This window comes from Folsomia candida, unplaced genomic scaffold (genome assembly GCF_002217175.1).
Source record: "Folsomia candida strain VU population unplaced genomic scaffold, ASM221717v1 Fcan01_Sc003, whole genome shotgun sequence".
NCBI classification, from domain to species: domain Eukaryota; kingdom Metazoa; phylum Arthropoda; class Collembola; order Entomobryomorpha; family Isotomidae; genus Folsomia; species Folsomia candida.
Window position 1 is genome coordinate 13,943,786 of NW_019091195.1, and position 19,757 is coordinate 13,963,542.

The window sequence follows — 19,757 nt, forward strand, 5'->3', positions numbered from 1 at the left end:
TGACTTTTTTTCGCTACATAGATTAGATCGCTATAATATTGGCTAACTATAGCCGATTGTCAAATTGACCACCTTGTAGGCCTTCCTTTATGCCGATAATTCATAAGCGTTAGTAAAATGTTCTATTCATCAGCGTATTCAGAGTTTTGTAACTCGTTTCATTCCATTGTATCTGTCCACAGATAAATACAACGCTAGCAACATATAGCGTGTCACCTTCTGATTTATCTCGTAAAATTAATGATCTGTGGAGGATTTTAAGATTTGAGGACAGGAAACGCGAAGTCTAACTAGGCAAAACTATGGTGGATTTCCAACTACATTTTAAAACATTGACAATATGAACCTTGTACTAACTGGTAAAAATATTTATATTTGTACCACAATTCTTACGACGAGGTAAACATATTTTTATGCATACCTTGGTAAGAATTACATTTAATAAATACATTTACATAAAAATATTTGCATATTTCTCATCGCCTGAATTATATCTGCACTTTACACTGTTGACTGTGATTCACAAATCTCTGTATTCATTGTTAATCTTACAATCTTGTTAGTAATTATGCTCGCTAACAAAAAAATCACGACTGTCATGGACCCACAATTGGCTGAAATAATCCTACGTCAAACTAATCTTACTAATTTGCACAATGCGCATATACATACGTACATTCAAAAGCTCTCTAAAATGTACAACTCTAAATGGGTTATTTTGAAAGTTAAGTTTTCAGATTTAAAGTCATTTAAAGACAAGTAGGTGCATACATGTAAAATATGTATGCATGTGTTTGCGAGCACAGTAAGCAAAGCAAAAAAGCCCGACGAACACCATGCAAAATGCAAAGATTATGTTGACCAATAACAAAAAAAACCTTAATTTCAAACAAACTAGGACGTTTTCTGGATAGTTATAGTGTTATACAGTTTAACGTTTATTCACATGACAAAGTTATTCGGGAACTATTTAAATTTTGAAATTTATGTTGTATGAAATATTTAACCTTTTTTATTTAATTTCAGCAGCAGAAGCCAAATACTCATCTTCATCTGTGGTTTAATATCATCGGCAGTAGCAATTAACCAATTTGAATCATCAGATGACTACGGTGGAGGAAATAGTGAATGTGGTAAGTGCAATCATTGTAATCATTAGTAGAAACATGCTTATTTATTGAATCGTGTATGTTGGTTTCTTTGTCACAACAAATATTTAATTGCATTTAAGAACAAAACACGCAATAATATTGAAAAGATGAATGATTAGAAAAATAAATATTATGATCTGTGTATTAAAAGAACACCAATTTTTCATGGGAAGAGTCTTCTTTACATATACAGACCAAGAACGAATCAAAATATGAATAGACTAAGCTACCCGTTTCATAATTCTCAAAAGTTTCACATCATTTTCTCAATATTTCATTTTATTTTTTTTTCAGCCCTTTTACTAGAAGGACCTGGCAGGACTTCAGCATTTGACTATAGCCTTAACACATTACGAGGAACGTAAGTACAAAACCATCAACTATTTAGCACTTTATCAGTACTCTTCACGACGACTCATGCGCCACGGGTTAAAGTCCGAAATTCTGCAACTTTCTTCCGTTTAAAAATTTTGCCTGAAGAAAGCAAGGCAATGCTAATATCCCTCCAAGGACGTTTGCAAGGACGCGAATGGATGCTGTATACCAATGACGGGGTTGTGGGTTTGCCATCCACAAACAAATCCATACCTACATAACCTGTTTCTATTTCATTTGTACTCAATATTCATAATTTGGCTAAAGAAAGACGCAACACTTCCTCATGCAATGGGCCAGCACAATTCTTGCACATCCTTCCACTTTCTAAATAAATTGCGTAGAATTTGTTTTTCTCTATAAAACGCATTTTATTACTTGTTATCTTCAAGTTAAATATCGTTTTGCAGCATCTCATAAAATGTTAACGTCGAAATATTACAGCTGTCTAATCACAAAATGCAGTAGACAAAGTCTTTATTGTTTTGATTGATGCTATCCGGCTGAATTCCTTACAATGGAAAACATTTCTGGAAAATAGTAAATTCATATTCTTAAAAAAATTGTCTGCTACACAATTAGAAACCAGCTTAACTGTTCTTGCGTGTACACCCTGGACACGGTCTGTAAAATATTTAGTAATTATAACATCAACAATTGTAAATAACTTGACATGAATATAAGTAAAGAGTCACTGGTTTATTCAAGGAGGACGAAAAACTATATGTTTCAAATATTTACGTATGCATGATACGTAAGTATTGCCTATTTTTTTGAATTGATATTTCATAATTAGATAAATTCAACATAACAGTAAAGTCTATGAATAAAAAAAATCTCCGATATTGCAGATAAAAACAAGTATTGTGCTGGTCAGTTAGTGCTTATTTGATTAATTACGAGTTGGTGACAGCGACATGATTTTTTGTACAGATGATAACTGCTGATCAGTTTAATTTTACAAATTAAGTTCTGCATAGGTACATCACTTGTGTGAACGCAAATGAAACTTAAACATATTTAAAATGCATTTTTATGTGGTCCTCATTTTTCATATTTACGTTACTGTTGCATAATTACATTAGCGCGGAATACTTTGTTTAAATTATATTTTATAATTTAAAGTTGAAGACTATAAACACAAACTACCTTTGTCTGTTCCGCACAAGAGATACTTTTGTGGGCAGTGTTTCTGTTGTCGGTGTAATAAATTGCGATTAAACAAAACTCGTAAATTAAAGTCTCATCATTATGCCATCATCAACATTAAGGTGGTCTTTCTTTCTTCGTCTTTGCGAATTTGATTTTCATTGCAAAGGGGCTGCTTCGTGTTGCATTAGATTGCATCCTCATATGTCGTTGCGCAATGTGCAATAATACGCTTTAATTAATCGTACACCACATAATGTAGGTTGAGTGGAATGGGGAGAGGAAGATGAAGCAAAATAGGCTACACAAGCGTGCATCTCATTCCTAGTCTGGTCTCCTGAAAGGAGATAATTGAGCTATGGACATCCTCTTAATTTAGCGCATAAATGTGTGAAATAATTCCATCTTCACCAAATTCCTCTTCATTCATATGCACTTACTTAGGCTACATTGTGTTGTGTTCAGTCGTAGATCATGCGCACGTGTGTTATTGTGCACAATAAGGTCCTGGGGACCCATTGTTGCATTAATAGCCGTTCCATTAATTGGCTAGCAGGCACCTGTAGCGAATAGTGTTTGAGTACTGCACGGCATTGTGATAATTGTGAATTACGGCCACTTTGTCGCCAGTTATGTCTAACGTTGGGCATTTGAATCTTTGGAGATGATGTGGATCTAGTGGGAAGAAAGTGAAAGTGAATAACATAACGTCACTCAACATGTTTAACTTTTTGCCAAAAATGCAACGTTGAAACGGTTGTACACGTATGAATATGTGTGATGCTTTTATGTGTAGGGTCTCTATTTGCAAGCTTATGTATGACTTGTAAAATTATTGAAAGTACACAAATAAATGAGTAAACTACCATGATGAATAAGAAAATATTCCTGCATGAGTTGCATATTATTGTACATACACATGATGTAAAGGATTATTATGTTACGTTCGTGGGTATTTTACTGTCAACAATTTAAATTGATTCCATTCTTGTCATTTTACATTTTTGGCATCACATGGGTGAATTGTGATCATATTTCATATTTCATGGCATGACCAACAGAAATATGAAATCAAGTTGAAAATAATGATGAATTGATCAAACTTTAGAATTGAGTGCAAAAGTATTTCATTTCCAACACCAGAACAATACTTGAGGAATTCATATCCGAGTCCTCCTCTATTTCATCCCCCGTCCGTACAAAACATTTTGTATGTACATACATGCACACGCTTCTGATATGCATGTTTAATTTTTTGGCAGCAGATCAATATAATTTGGTAACAGTTCGCCAAACTCTCACGACCAGAATGAGGTAGATTATTATATCGACTTTACTGCATCACTGTTGTTACGGGATGGCTATTAAATTTATTAAATTTTAATTTAAGTGGTGGAATCAGAGGTCTGAAAATGAAGTGTTGGTCACACTATCCAATAAAAAGTTATCAGTATGATCAATATAATATGATATTTGCAAGCTAAGGTACCCTAATTACAAAAACGTTATTACGCCAATATCGACATATGCGTATGAATACAATTACTCTCAAAATCCAAAGACAAGGATCAGTGAAGATGTGTCGAAGTGTAGCCAAATTTAAAAACAGGCGAACAGACAGACAGTTAACAAAGTATATGATTAATCAATATTTTTACAAATTTAATTGAGAATTAAACACATTTTATCGTACACATGTAAATGTGCTGAACTGGTCATAACAAATACAACTACTAAATTTATGTTCAACATTATGCTCTTTACAAATTTGCAACAAACTTGAGCAGTTTACAATTCCTTCTTGCATATGTGCACTTGGTGTGCGCCATGATTTTATCACCTCGTCGATAAACACACGGTGCATTTCTCTCGTTCAAATCAGTCAATTATTTTTTGATGCATTTGTTGGTTATTCCATTTCGCTTATTTTCAATCTGAGGATTAGACGTCAGAAATTAAATTTGACCTCGGCTTGGTATCTTGCTGTTGAGCCTTTGAACCAATTTGTTTAAATTTTTTGAGATTATTTATGTTAATTTACTACAATAGGACCATACACGGTATAATGTTGCATTATATGGTTGGCAATCCCATGCTAAAGCTCCGTACTTCAATTGAATGCAAAGTTTACATTGGCAATAAAGAAACTTTACTTCCTCTGAATCTGCGCTGCGTTACATGCTGCTGAGCAACTATTGTTAATCAATGAGCCGATTTTTGAGGCGAGATCCCACCATTCATTCGATCAACTCCATCCTTTAATTCGTCATTCACGCTCTGATCTATTTCGATCTGGCCAGCATCAAAGCAGTCTCTCGATCAGCACAACATTACACAGACTTCCGGGCGTACAAGTACAATAGAGGAACTCGCACTATGCATAATATGAGATTAAACTGACAGCACCACTACGACGGCAAACTCATCAATAAAGCAAAAATAATGCCAAAATTTCGTGGTACTTTTTCTTCACAAAAGCAAAAGGGTCAGAACGAGAGAAATTTAGCCGTCGTGCAATGAAAATTTGGGATTTTTCCAAATCTTCTCACATTGCTAAAATGAACACAAATATGTACATGCACCTTTTGTCGAGCCCTGTATTTAAGAAATTGCTCGAGATGGGATCAGGGAATAAATGTTGCTCGCACTGGCCCATAGCTTGCTCGCACCGCTTATGGACGGGTGCGAGCAAGATTTATTCCCATCATGGGATGACATTCACTAACGTGTAATACGGCTAACACATGAAGCATGTCATTATGCCTCAAGAAATATATTTAATTTCTCAAACGTGTCCCAGACAGTTCCGACTAGCGACAGTCACCAATCAGTCCGCTTATCACCAATGACTTTGAATATTTAGATAGGCATTGGCTTAATTACGCTTGAAATAAAGGGATTTGAAGGTTGCAGGCGTATTCACTAGGTCTAAAAAGTGCTATCACACGGGTCAGTATCAAGTAAATTGGTGTTTGATTTGCCGACATGCAAACTGATCAAGTTAAATGCATACTTAATTACTTTGTCACCTTCATTGTTGAAGTTGACACTTTAAGAAAGAAGGAGGGTACCCAAAAATAAAAATTATTGGCTCAATGATTTGATCATTGACAGCGCAATCCTGTCTGTAATGAGTAACTTCTCTTTAAATTTTTATTTGTTTATTCAATTTCAGCATATTTATGTATACTTACAGTGTCGGACAGATCTCTACGTCCACATAGTCGCGTCAATTTCATTTTCAAATTGTCACTGAACTACTGAACCAATTTTCATCATTGATATATCTAATTCTCACAAATTTAACGTAATTTCATAAAACATATGAGTTATTTCTGAAAATTCTGGGAAAACTGAGAATCATAGTGCAGAGCGAGAGAGGATGAAATTTGAGCGGACAAAAGTCTACGTCCACTTCACTTTAATTGTCAACAACAAAAATCTCTCCAATTTATAAAATCAGGTAACTTAATAAATCTATCAATAACATATGCCGCATTAATTTTTAAATAATTTTCTTCCAGAAAAATATGATGGCGTCGACACGCAAGGAAATTCCTATCGCTATTCGAGATCTTGTCATTCAGGACTGGAAGGGTGGACAAAAAGGGGGGCTGTCGCAGAGACAAATAGGGACCAAGTATAAATTAGCAAGGACAACCATCCAGACAATCATTAAGAACTTTAGAGCTAATGGTTCAGTCCAAAACAAGGTCAGAAGTGGTCGAAAACCGATTTTGGCTCACCGAGAAGTACGCCACGTGCTCAACAAAGTCAACGTTACACCCTCACTTAGTGCTCCAAAGCTATCTACCGAGATCAAGGAGATGTTCGACAAACAAGTTAGTCCTAGGACCATCCAAAGAACACTGAACAAGGGAAATTTGAAATCCCACAGAGCAGTCCGGAAGCCTCTTATTGTACCGAGGAATGCAACCAAACGAGTGAAGTTTGCCAGAGACCACATTTCCAAGCCACAAACATTCTGGGACAGTATTTTATGGACTGACGAGTCAAAGTTCAATGTCTTTGGGTCAGATGGGCGTCGTAGAGTGTGGAGATATCCAAAAGAAGCATTGAATCCAAAAAATCTCAACCCCACAGTTAAGCACGGCGGCGGGTCGGTAATGGTGTGGGGATGCATGGCTTCAAGTGGGGCAGGAAAAATGGAATTTGTTGACGGAATTATGGACCAATACAAGTACCAGGGAATACTTGACCGTAATATCCAGGAATCTGTTCGAAAACTTGGACTTGGACGACGATTTGTCTTCCAACAAGACAACGATCTGAAACACTCTGCCAAGTCCACCATGGAATACTTCAAGAAAAAAAAATTTCGAAGCTAGAATGGCCTCCCCAATCTCCAGACTTGAATCCCATTGAGCATCTGTGGGACCACATTGAAAGAGAAATAAGAAAACAATCTTTTTCAGGAATTCCGGGCCTAAAATCCAGAATTCTTGAAGTTTGGGAAACCATTTCTGAAGATGTGACCAAGAATTTGGTAAACTCTATGACTCGACGCCTTGAATCCGTCCTTAAAGCGAACGGAGGCCCAACCAAATATTAAAAATTAATTGTTATAACATTCCTTATAAATTACAGTTTTTTTTGTATGTTTTCTCTGACTGGACGTTGACTTTTGTCCATCCAATTGTTTTCATTTTGAATTAAAATACATCTCTGGCCTAAAATAAATTTTTTAGCGGAAAACTAATAATGTGCTATGAAATTACGTTAAATTTGTGAGAATTTGATATATCAATGATGAAAATTGGTTCAGTAGTTCAGTGACAATTTGAAAATGAAATTGACGCGACTATGTGGACGTAGACATCTGTCCGACACTGTATGTAAATTTATCGATAGCCAAGTTTAACACACAACTGACCTTAGATGTTATACATATAGGTGTATGAACCTAAATGGTTATAAATATTTTGAACTTGTTTAGAATAGGAGTACTACCTATTTGCATTTTAATATTTTCACGGTGAAAATAGGACCTACTTTCCTGCATGATAATGCTATTAAATAAAGAGGAGGGTAATTTTTGAATAATCTAGATCAACTCATGAATGAGTTAAGCACTGCCATACGTATGCACATTAAACTCTTCTTCACTCTGTTTGGACTTGTAGTAGCTGGCAAAACCAGTAAAATCCAAACCAATCTGGTTTATTTAGTTGCGAGAAGATACACGATAGAAATCCTCTGTTAGGTGTCTTATGAGGATGAGACTGTTGTATGTCCCATAAAAGGTTAACTTGCTTCTGTGGCAATTACCAACAACACGGAGCAACTGGCATGACATCGTCGTGAAAATATTTAGAAAAGACTATGTTTTACGCTTCGTTTTTGTTACGTTGATTGCAATTCTTCTTCTCGAGTATTACAAAATTACTGCAGATTTAAGGAATATCGTCTCGTCCTCGAATAACGTCTCGTAGCGTCTGCTTGTGTTGCTGAGTCGTGTGAAATTGTTGCAACAAATGGCGAGAACCTCTAAGCCACCATTTAGTTTTGTGCTGACAGAAATTCCATTGCATAGTTTTAACCAACTCGATTCATCCCAACAATTAAGTAAACCGTGATGGATTTTGCTTCTTCATTTTTGGTAGAGTTTCACACTTTAGTGAATGTCTTTGGCAGTGTCCTTTTTTGCAGCGATATTATTTGCACAAGGGTTGCAGTCAAAAATCAAGCTTACTTCACCATTCTGTTTATCTACATACGTAATGGTCATCATCTGCCAATTTCACTTATTGCCATCATCACTGTATGCTTGTGACAATGCTGATAATAATTATCGTTTATGCAAGGCACGTTATTTCAAAACTTGACTCGATGGTTTTTGCTAAATTAAACCAACTAAAAATAAACAGCATCTATTCGTTCATTTCTTTGCAACCTTTGTAATGATTATATGTGTTATGTAAGTATAGACAAATATGTATGACGGCATTCTCAAAGAGCTTCAAAAAGTCTCATTTCATTAATTTTCGAATATAAAACATAATTAACAGCTTCTTCGTGACCAATTTTTTTATAGAAAATATCATAAAAACTGAAAACTATCTTCAGACGCAGTTGCATGAATATTCTCCTTGGATTTTATGTGAAACGGACGTTGCATCATACGAATGTTGCACTGCGACTCTTAGCATTTAAATATCGGCTTTGTGTAAATATTTCTATACTGTTATACATAAATCTGTACAGCATAAGACTTACTTATTTTATTTTATATTTTATTTTCACAGAAACAACTATGGCGGTGGGGCACATACCTGCATCACGTATGACGCCGTCAACAATGCCTATGGTCAGGCAAGGAAATATATCAGTAAGTTCTTTTGACCAACAAAATCAATCAATTGCTGAACAAAAAAACGGTTTTATGCGTTTACTTTCCTCAGCTTTGTTGCCACTGATTGAATTAATTGTGGACCAATGAACGCGACATTTCATTTTGCAGGGGTAGCCGAAAGAAGAGAGAGATACCAACACGAAGAGTTGGCGACTGTTGGTGAACTACTTCTGGAAGTCTCACGGATTTTATCGAGAACGTGAGTTTTCCAAATCCTAAATGTCAAATGAACATTGGATTATTAATCTTGGTGACAAAGAATTTTGTTGTGACGGCAAGTTGTCTGTTGAGATGAGAAATGAAGTGAAATGAACTGTCGCAGTGCATCATTTGATTAAAGTTGGATTTAACGGGATGATCTACTGTAGAGGAGTTTATATATAGATATCAATGATATCATTTTATTGATTAGGCGTGCTTGCAAGGATGGACGTGAACTAAAAAAATGATTTAATTCGTGTATCTGATTGTACCTTTTTGACAGGTATGGTTTGTCTGTGGATGAAATTGAGCATGGTCTTCCTCTGATTGACACATCGAAGACGGCTATTAGAGAAATCTGCCCTGCTTTCTTGGTAAGTTGACGAAGAAATGGGAAAATGTATCCTACATTATTTTATATTTTATTAATCCATTTCAAATTGTACTCCACTATTTAAAAACAAAAGCATTTTGTCCATTAATAATTCAAAGAGAAATCATAACAATTTTGTAAAGCTAATCAGTTGACTATACAAACAGATTCTCAAATATCTAAGTGAACAGTTGAAACGAAATCAAAATGCAAACAACCTGGGAGCATCAACTCCAAGGATGAGAGTTGTCATTGCAGTTTATGTAGTTTCCAATCAGCTCAATCAATTTCCAGCGTTATGACTAATTTTGAACTAGATACTTCTCCAAAAATCAGAATGTTGACCGGGTTTTAGTCTTGGAAATTCTTTGCGTGTTTATCACAATTTGGCATAATGTACATCAAGTTAGAGCAATGAAACTCGCTAAGTTGGTACATTTACATTTTTTTAGTCGAATGTTCATTGCCAACCCGGCAAGTACAGAAGATATGACGGCCTCTGCAATAATTTGAAACATCCAACTTGGGGAGCTGTGCAGTCCACGTTCACGAGGTGAGAAATTTGCTGTGCTGTGCAACATTTACTCTTTTACCAGTTCAAATTCTAATAACTAATTCAATTAATGTTTATCGGCACATATTTAACATGGGGGGCCATCATGTTACATTGATCTGATATGAAAAAGATTACAGTTAATTTAAGCAACAACTCGCATTTTGCAATTTCAAACGCAACCCAAAGTCATGAACCATGAAACATAAAACATAAAGCATCGACCAAAGAGATGAATGCTACAAGATAAGTATGCACAACAGATGCAGTTCTGTCTTGCGACATTTTAATTATATTTCGCATTCACAACTCGTAGTAAAACTTCATAGTAATAAATTACCCCTTTCTTCATGGTCAAGTTGTGGTTATGTGTCGTTCGTACTGGGGTATATTTGTCTACATTATTTATGTGTATGAGAATTTATTTACTTACACGTAGGCAGAATTTATATTGCTGTGGCTTCTAACCGCTATCATAATATATAGGTATTACCTGCAATCATTATGTTAACCAACATATGCCACTTACATATTACTGGTGGTCAGAATTTAACAATCAAACATTTTCACAGAATTTATATTACCGATAAAAATTTGATTTCGCCTTTGGCCTTCATCACAATTGAATGTGAAAGCATGTGTATGTATTTTAATGTATATCAAATTTGGCTTAAAAATAGGTTGTTGAAGCCCGTGTACTCTGACGCGGTGTCTGACCCTCGAGTGGGCTCCCACGGCTCTGCCCTCCCCCCACCAAGAATTGTGTCGCGAACCATTCACCCTGATGAAGGCTACCATGACCATGCTGCCACAATTCTGCTCATATCGTAAGTTCAATTATTAAGGTTCACTAAGGTTTCGGCCTGCCATGACCATCATCAGGGACACGGCTTCAGTGTCCTACCTATTTTATAAAATTCATCTTTGTATACATAGTTCATATGTAGTTCATTAATTAAATAGTTGATTATATTAAATGGTTGATTAAATTAAATAGTTCATTAATTAAGTGGTTGATTATATTAAACTAGTGTAGAAGCCCGTCAATCGACGTGCAAAATAGGCCCGATAAGCCCGTTACCCCAACATTAGTGAAGTTAGCCTCTCCTGCTCTGTCTGCAAAGTGGAGAGAGAAAAGGGAGGCTAACATCTCAGCTAACTTGTAAGCCACCGACCCAGCCAGCAGCGATATATTCGCCTGCTTTATATAGTTTAGATAGTTGATTATATTAGTATTCTAGGCGCCCCAGAATAGGGAGGCCGACTGGGGCAGTGGAGCCCTTTGTAGAATGGAGGGTAGCAACTACTAGCAACCTCCCTTTCCATCCTGGGTTTCTTTGTGACCATCAAATGTCAAGTCACAACACCCGCTAGACAATTTATACCCCCCTCGAAAGTCGAAACATGTATATAATTCATTAGATAGTTTTTAAGGGTCTAATCCGAATCCGATTCTTCGTCTACTGGGCAGAGGTGGGCAATATACATCAAAATGTATATTGAATATACTTTGCCAATATACTCAAATTTTCGTGTCAATATACTATACTATATACAATATACTGCAAAATTGAAATATACATTATACAAATATACGTATATAATATACAGGATTTTAGCTTCAATATACTATACATGTATATTGAATATACAATTCCAATATACTTTGCAAAAAATGAGATGCAAAGCGTAATTTAGTGTTTTCAGTTAAAAAATTTCCGTTGAATCTTAACGAATTTTAAGACGGTAACTGGTAAAAGTCGCCAGCAAAAAATTAAATTGAATTTTCACTATCGTCAGATAGTGAGATAGATGCATATTTCGAAAACTTATGAGTCGGGAAAGTTTCCGGGTTTCTCGTATTAACGCCAATTTTTGTTACCAGTTAGTTGCACAATGTATTAAACAATTATGCAATTGCATTGCATAATGCAATTGCATTGCATAAAGCAATTGCACTTAATTATAATTAAAAAACGTTATAACATGAAAAATATTGACAAAAATTAGTTAATATGAAAATGTGAACGTAGGGCTTTGTTATAATGGGTGTTCCAGGCATGTTCCTTTCAGAATTTTTTAACATGCACAATTCAACACATTTACTATTTTTTTTAATTAACTCGAAATAACTTTTAGTTCAAAACTCGGACTACTACCCAAAAATCGCTGATTTATAAAATGCCTCAAAATTAAAAGTTCGCCCTTTCCAATAGCAGAATCATTATACTGGTTTGAGGACCATCCATCCATCGATTCCAGTGTGGAAATGTGAGCGTTTTGTATTTTATACATAGTTTAAAAAAATCAGTGGTTTTTGTGTACTGGCCCGAGTGTTGAGCTTGAATTGTTTGTATTTTCTAAATATCTTGAACTATATAAATATCTATGTGACAACAATCTAAGGAAGGACCAAGGAAGCCTGATATACTCATTGTTAGAGCACCCGCAAACGGATATAACGATTTTGTAACTTCGACATTTAACGTATACCCCAGCACAACTTTAAAATATGCATTCCTGTCATTCACCACGTATTTTACGCCTAATTGTATATTGTATATTTACTGGACATTTTTTTGTCCAATATACAATATACAATATACTTTTTTTCGAGTCTTTTAAGATACAATATACAATATACAAAAAGTATATTATATACTGTATATATTATACTTGTATATTCAATATACATGTATATTGCCCACCTCTGCTACTGGGTTCATACCCCATACCTTGTATGGGTCATTATGATGATCATAGTTCTCATCATTCTTTAGTCTTTCTCTTCTCTCGCTCGCACTTTCCCTTGGTCTTTCATTGTCGCTTTCTTCTTCCTCATCATCACTTTCTTGTTTCTCATAGTCACTTTCTTGTTCCTCATTGTCACTTTCTTCTTTCTCATCGTCACTTTGTTCTTCCTCACTTTCGCCATCCAATTGAGGGATGCGTAACTTTGGAGTATAATTAAGGCCTTCAACAAATTTATGATACTCCTTCAACTCTTTTTCTGATAACTTCAACTTCCTTCTTACGAAAATTCCATTGTGTTGCTTCTTTTGTGTGTCTGTTAATTCGTCAATTAACTTTGGTTTATCCCGTGAAAAAATTAACGTTTCTGGTCCCTCTTCCCCATTTTCACCATCCAGTTGAGGGATGTGTTGGCTAGGAATAAAATTAACGTATTTAACGAATTTATGATACTCATTTAATTCTTCTTCTGATAACTTGGTTTTCTTTGCCTTCTTACGAAAATTAGATATTTTTTGCTGCTTTTGCTGTTTTGTTACTTTAATAACAACCGTGGGTGGTATAATGATAACATTGCCACTATTCCGTGCTTGAACTAATGTATGTAGGAAAGCCTCAGTGTCAGTGATGTTTTTTTTCGTTAGTTTTGTTCTGAGATAGTTAATCTTCCCGAGCATCCGTTTGTCGTCGGTTGACTTCTTGTCTCTAGACAGCTTATGAGATTTTTTCCAACTAGCATTATCTCTATCCTTGCATGCTTGTTGTACTGCCAAAGGTGCTTGTTTTAACTTGGCGACGTGCCGAATTCGAGTTTTGTTCTTATAAACCCTGAGCTGGTCTGGTGCCATGTTTTGAAGTTTAATTCCCTTATTAAACATTTTGCTCTCTTTCTCCTTCTTGGCTTCACCATCTTTCTGCATTTTGTTCGCAACGGCTTTCAAGTATTTCTGAAGGACATCCTCCCCCTTATACAACGGACATTTTGTCGCATGAGCATTTAGTGCAGGAAAACCGCGACCACAATATCTACAAATGATTGATTTAAAAAGTAGAGTTTTCTTTGATTCGCCACCTTGTACCATATACTTAATGTTTATCTTGTATGCAATGGTTCTATTTGGACATCTGGAAAGTATGGCTTGAAGTGGTCCGTAGTCCGAAGTGATGAGCTCGAAATCCAGCAATCTTATTTCACACACCATATTGTTTTCTAATTTTACTGCACAGTGATCCAGCAGATTCTTGGCATGAGTTGCGTGGCCAATATGGCCATCCCAATGTGACCAGGGTGGTCCTAAAGCGCCCACCCATAACTGATTGTATGATTCGAGAGATAAGCATACAGAGTTAAACAAATGAACCAACTCACCCCAATTTTGCCAAGTACAATGGATATTGTAGTCTCCAATCACAACTACATTCGTTTTTGCTGGCAATTAACGGATGTACTTGACGGTGGCATGAATCTGAAGCCGCTTCACATCATCGTTCGAACTTTTGTAAAGCACATTGATAAGATGGATGCATTCATTCTCTCCATTTTTAATGACTACAGACATTTGTCTGTGATCCGGTGGGGTGGAGAAACTTTCGGGAACATATCTGGATTCGCAATCGAAATCAGGGTGACAAAATATGGCTAATCCATGCATTCCAAAGCATTTCCCCCCAGCTGGATTCGGACAAGTGCATGGCAATTCATCCAAAAACCATTCTTGACCATCTGCATTTGCTGAAAGTGCCTCTTTTAATTCTTGCAACATTTGGCGTTGGTGCTGTTGTCCCAAAGTGGGTGGGCGGTGCCAGGTTTCCTGTACGGCAAGAACATTGAATTGGGTCTCCAGTTAGTAATTGTAGTTCTGGTAGATTTTCCTGCTTCAAGTCATGCTTATTAATTGATACAATATTAAAAATATCCATACTTTTCTCCTCCACATTCATTTTCTTGAGTGGTTGTGGTGTTAGACCAGAATCACTCATCTTCCTTTTTGACGTATTCTGAATCGAGTCAGACCTGGTAAGCATAAGGGTTTGGCACACGATTTCTTCCCTGACCCTTTTGGTCCCCTACCAATTGTAAGTTTAGTACAAGTTAATGCGATGACAAATTTCTCTTTTAAAACTGTAATAATTTATCCCCGTGAAATTATCCCGTGAAATTATTCCCTTAAAATTATCCCGTGAAATTATTCCCTTACAATTATCCCGTGAAATTATCCCGTGAAATTATTCCCTTACAATTATCCCTTACAATTATCCCTCGAAATTATTCCCTTACAATTATCCCTCGAAATTATTCCCTTACAATTATCCCTCGAAATTATTCCCTTACAATTATCCCTCGAAATTATTCCCTTACAATTATCCCTCGAAATTATTCCCTTACAATTATCCCTCGAAATTATTCCCTTACAATTATCCCTCGAAATTATTCCCTTACAATTATCCCTCGAAATTATTCCCTTACAATTATCCCTCGAAATTATTCCCTTACAATTATCCCTCGAAATTATTCTCTTAAAATTATCCCATGAAGTTATTGTGAAATTATTCCCTCGAAATTGGAATTTGTGAAATTTATTCTGCAATTTCAAATAAATTAGTTTGCAGTGAGGAAAACATAAAACTTCCCGGTCGTGGTGGTGGTGAACGAAGTGAGCCGAAAGTAAAAACAAAATGAGACATCTAATTTTCTCATTCACGTCGAAGTTAGGAAATTTGCCGGTCGACAACTCTCGAGTGTAATACCTTGTTGATAAATTCATAAATTAGTGCTTCTACAGTTATGTCAGGACATAATTCACACAATAAATCTTGTACAATAGTATTACACCTAAAACATCATTCGAATATAGTTTATTTATTTCTTACTAGAGTAAAAGCCCGTCCAAGGACGGGGCCTGTGACTCCCAGTACAGGGCGTGGAAAAGCAAGAAACCCGTCATATTATTAAATAATTCCCAGGGTCTACTCGGTCAGAGACCCCAAGTGCCTTATATATTCTGGAAGGTATTTATAAAACCTTTCGAATGATACCCCACTTCATGGGTGACATCAGTTGAAATTTTGGTGACCTGTGACCTTGATTGCTTGAATGGCGTGACCTACACTAATCAAACTATGACCTCTATAACAGCCTTGAAATAAGCTTTCAAATGCGCTATCATACGTTGTTGTATGTAGTCTGGCGCCTGAGTTAGCTTTTGACCGTTATTCTAGGTCACGGTGAGGTCACAGATCCCAGTTGTCTTATATATTCTGATAGGTATTTAAAAAACCTTTCGAATGATACCCCATTTGTGAGGGGTTATGGGTTGAAATTTTGGTGACCTGTGACCGTTGACCTTGAATGGCGTGACCTTTACTATTGAAACTATGACGGCTCCCACCGTCTTTGACCAAGCTTTCGAATGCGCTATCATACGTTGCTGTAAGTGGTCAGATGGCGGAGGAGTTCATGCCGACACAAATCGGCCGTGCTGAATTAAGTAATAGGATGAGTTTTTAACATGTTTTTGACCGTTTTTGACCTTTTTTAAAGCTGGGGCCAGACGATGGACCATGACCTGACGCTCACCGCAACCCCATTGGGTCAGTAACAATGAATAAAAAATTAGAAATATGTTTTGTGAGAAAAATGCTATAATTTTGACTTGTTCAACAGACCCGGTCACTCGAAATGAGCCGGAAGAGTGTTGTAAACGGGCCCCCAATTCTAGAAATCCCTACTGCCTTCAAATTGATGTTCCCCATGATGATCCATTCTATGGGGTGTATGGCGTGCGCTGTATCGACTTTGTGCGTGGATTTCCTGGCGTTCGTGCTGGGTGCAGACTGGGTATAGTTTTTTTTTTTTTAAATCAAGAAATCATGTATTTAATCATTACTTATTTCTTTATTATTACTAGGTTCACGTAACCAGTTCAACATTCTGTCTGGCGTCATAGATGGTAACACTGTGTACGGGGTTGAAGAAAACTTTGCTCGCTCTCTTCGTACGGGGTACGGAGGTCTGTTGAGAATGAACCCAGTTTTTGCACAATACGGTCTCCATGATTTACTTCCACTCAAGCTCGATATCCCAGACGAAGGTTGTACGCGTAAGAAAACACAAAAATTAAAACAATAAGATAATGCAATCTAATCTGCGTAATGCCATGGTACAACAAGATTCAAAACTGCACAAATCTAATATGCAGTATGCGATATGCAGTATATTTAGTAAGTACAAGACTTGTAGTTACTAAATATACTTAGTTAGTAGTCTCAGATTTCTCATGAAATACCCATTTCATCCAATTGTTTAAACGTATGAAATTTTTGCATCCAAAAATGCTCTTTGAACGCATAATTTCTTTTGGATCTTCTCATCACTCTGATCTCCAGTAGTATCATTGTATCGATTTCTTTTTTAGTTTTCCATTCAAGGCCATAGTGTTATTTTTCACTTTTTAACACAGATGTAGTATTACAAGGAACCATTTGGCTCAGAATAGTATTAGGCAAACCACTGGAGATCCACACCACTGTATCACACTTCCGTATCACCAATACGTCGAATGTTGGTCTGATCCTTAACTGATGCTCCCTTTTATCGACGGAATGTGTAGTACACTCATTTTTGCGAATAATGCATAAAATCACATGCCTCGCCAAGGTTAACTCAAAGCGAGCGAGACTTATCTGAGATTGTCCTCATTCCAGGTCCCAACCGTTCCATGTACTGCTTTGATGCTGGTATGTCTAAATTGTCATTATACTAATATCCATTTACCGTCCTCGCAAAATAATGGCTCAATTATTTGTAAAGTTAGAGTATTTGTGCACAAAATTAGCTATATGGAGTTCTGACTAATATATTTTCTTATTAGGTGAGATTCGAGTCAACGAACAATTGGTGCTGACTTGCATGCACACCTTGTTGGCTCGTGAGCACAATCGCATTGCTTCCAAGCTGGGAGGTAAGCACAATCGTCAAAACCTTTAATCAAACACAGGAAATAATTTCCTTATTATGTAGCGACAAATAGATAAAGTAAAAATCATCCAAATTGACAAAAGCATGTCAGACAGATATTCAAATGAGTCACATACATTCAATCATGCTGCACAATTTGACATGTTTTTACTCTTGATTTATTTCAGAGATTAACCCTCACTGGGACGACGAAACAGTTTATCAGGTATGAAATAAGGAGTAAAAATATACAGACCGTCGAGTTCTTATGTTTCACATCTTTTGTGTCTGTTTTAAGGAAACGAGACGAATTGTGATTGGAGAGATTCAACACATTACTTACAATGAGTTCTTGCCTCTTGTGTTGGGCAAGGAAGTTATGGCAAAGTTTGGACTTTTGCTGCAAAAGGATGTTAGTTTACGTTTGTTAAAAGCAAAAATTCCAATGCATCACGAGTAAAAGGTTGACTTTGAAATTGATTTTAGGGTTACTGGGACGGCTACGACGAAAACGTAAACCCAGGTGTAATTGCTGCATTTGCTGCTGCGGCTTTCAGATTTGGGCATTCTCTTCTACCCACAAATGTGGAAAGATGGTCCAAGGCTCACAAATTCATTGGTAACGTTAACATTAAATTAAACATTGCAACTTATTGGGGTACATGATTGGATGAAAACCAAAATCTGCAATCATAAATCATACGTATTTATTGTTACCAAATTGCTCACTGTTTCAATTCTCTTACATTTGCATATGCATAGCTTCCAGAAGACTTCGAGACTTGATTCGTCAACCATTCGACCTTTATCGTGCTGGTGTGATTGACGAATATTTCATGGGCATGTCCAACCAGGTCGCACAAGCCATGGATGACTCCGTCACTCAAGAGGTATATGTACATGATAAGCAGCTTTACTCCCAATTAAAATTTGCATATGGGATTTGTAATGTCATTCTACCAATAATTCAAATTTCAGGTTACCAATCATTTGTTCAGGAAACCCAACCAGCCATTCGGAGTCGACTTGGCAGCCTTTAACATGCAACGAGGTAGAGAAGTTGGTCTACCTTCCTACTTATCTTACAGGTACAAAACGATAAAATTACGTCGCTGAATAAGAGATTTATCTAATTTACCATACCGTGAGTAGGCTCTAGTTTCGTACCTAGTTGCGAGTGAGACCGGTCACAATATACATTTGCAATACTAATTCGTTCTCTTATTAAAATCCAGGAAGTACTGTGGTCTCCCAGGTGCTACTGGTTGGGATGACCTCTTTGGCTCCATGAACAACATCACTGTGAAGAGATACGCGCAGATTTATGTACACCCACAGGATATTGATTTGTGGTCGGGTGGAGTTTCTGAGCGTCCGTTGCCGGGTGCGATGGTGGGACCCACTTTTGCATGCATCATCGCTTCTCAATTTAGCAACTCCAGACGAGGGGACCGGTAAGCCTACATATTCTTCATCACCGTTAAACCTTTTATTTGATGCTATGTTATGATTCAGCTTTTGGTACGAGTTGGGAGGCCATCCCCATTCATTCACTTTGGAACAATTGGCCGAAATTAGAAAGGCTCGGTTGGCCCGAATCGTATGTGACAACACTGACCTGATTGACACGATTCAACTCTACCCAATGGTTCTTCCCGATCATGAAATGTATGTCATCTCAGTATTCAATTAAAATTATTCACTCAAAAGCTCTTAATCAAGTTAAAATTAGAGTGACCAATGTAAGTCGGGTGGCAACATGGTTGTTTTAATTGAATGTGGTATTTCTCGCGTAAATAGCAATCCTCGTGTTCCATGCCGATCTGGAATTTTACTTCATGTAGACTTGACCAAGGTGAGACTCAATGTTTATT

At 36.6% G+C, this 19,757-nt stretch overlaps 1 protein-coding gene across 6 annotated transcripts in view; it reads left to right on the forward strand.

Annotated features, from left to right (window-relative positions):
- The window catches only part of LOC110845421 (peroxidase), a 39,916-nt gene that overhangs the window by 11,634 nt on the left and 8,525 nt on the right, over positions 1-19,757 (forward strand). For 5 of the 6 annotated variants that reach the window (XM_022091816.2, XM_035850618.1, XM_035850619.1 and 2 more), the window contains exons 2-21: positions 1,027-1,133; positions 1,446-1,512; positions 8,942-9,024; positions 9,157-9,247; positions 9,533-9,623; positions 10,075-10,175; positions 10,856-11,002; positions 16,468-16,517; positions 16,591-16,764; positions 16,835-17,026; positions 17,631-17,663; positions 17,798-17,887; positions 18,072-18,109; positions 18,182-18,295; positions 18,370-18,502; positions 18,646-18,773; positions 18,862-18,971; positions 19,119-19,337; positions 19,399-19,551; positions 19,684-19,738. In XM_022091816.2, the coding sequence (XP_021947508.1) occupies positions 1,027-1,133; positions 1,446-1,512; positions 8,942-9,024; positions 9,157-9,247; positions 9,533-9,623; positions 10,075-10,175; positions 10,856-11,002; positions 16,468-16,517; positions 16,591-16,764; positions 16,835-17,026; positions 17,631-17,663; positions 17,798-17,887; positions 18,072-18,109; positions 18,182-18,295; positions 18,370-18,502; positions 18,646-18,773; positions 18,862-18,971; positions 19,119-19,337; positions 19,399-19,551; positions 19,684-19,738 (2,176 nt within the window). The remainder of the gene's footprint in view (positions 1-1,026; positions 1,134-1,445; positions 1,513-8,941; positions 9,025-9,156; positions 9,248-9,532; positions 9,624-10,074; positions 10,176-10,855; positions 11,003-16,467; positions 16,518-16,590; positions 16,765-16,834; positions 17,027-17,630; positions 17,664-17,797; positions 17,888-18,071; positions 18,110-18,181; positions 18,296-18,369; positions 18,503-18,645; positions 18,774-18,861; positions 18,972-19,118; positions 19,338-19,398; positions 19,552-19,683; positions 19,739-19,757) is intronic. The other variant, XM_022091818.2, reaches the window with a different exon arrangement.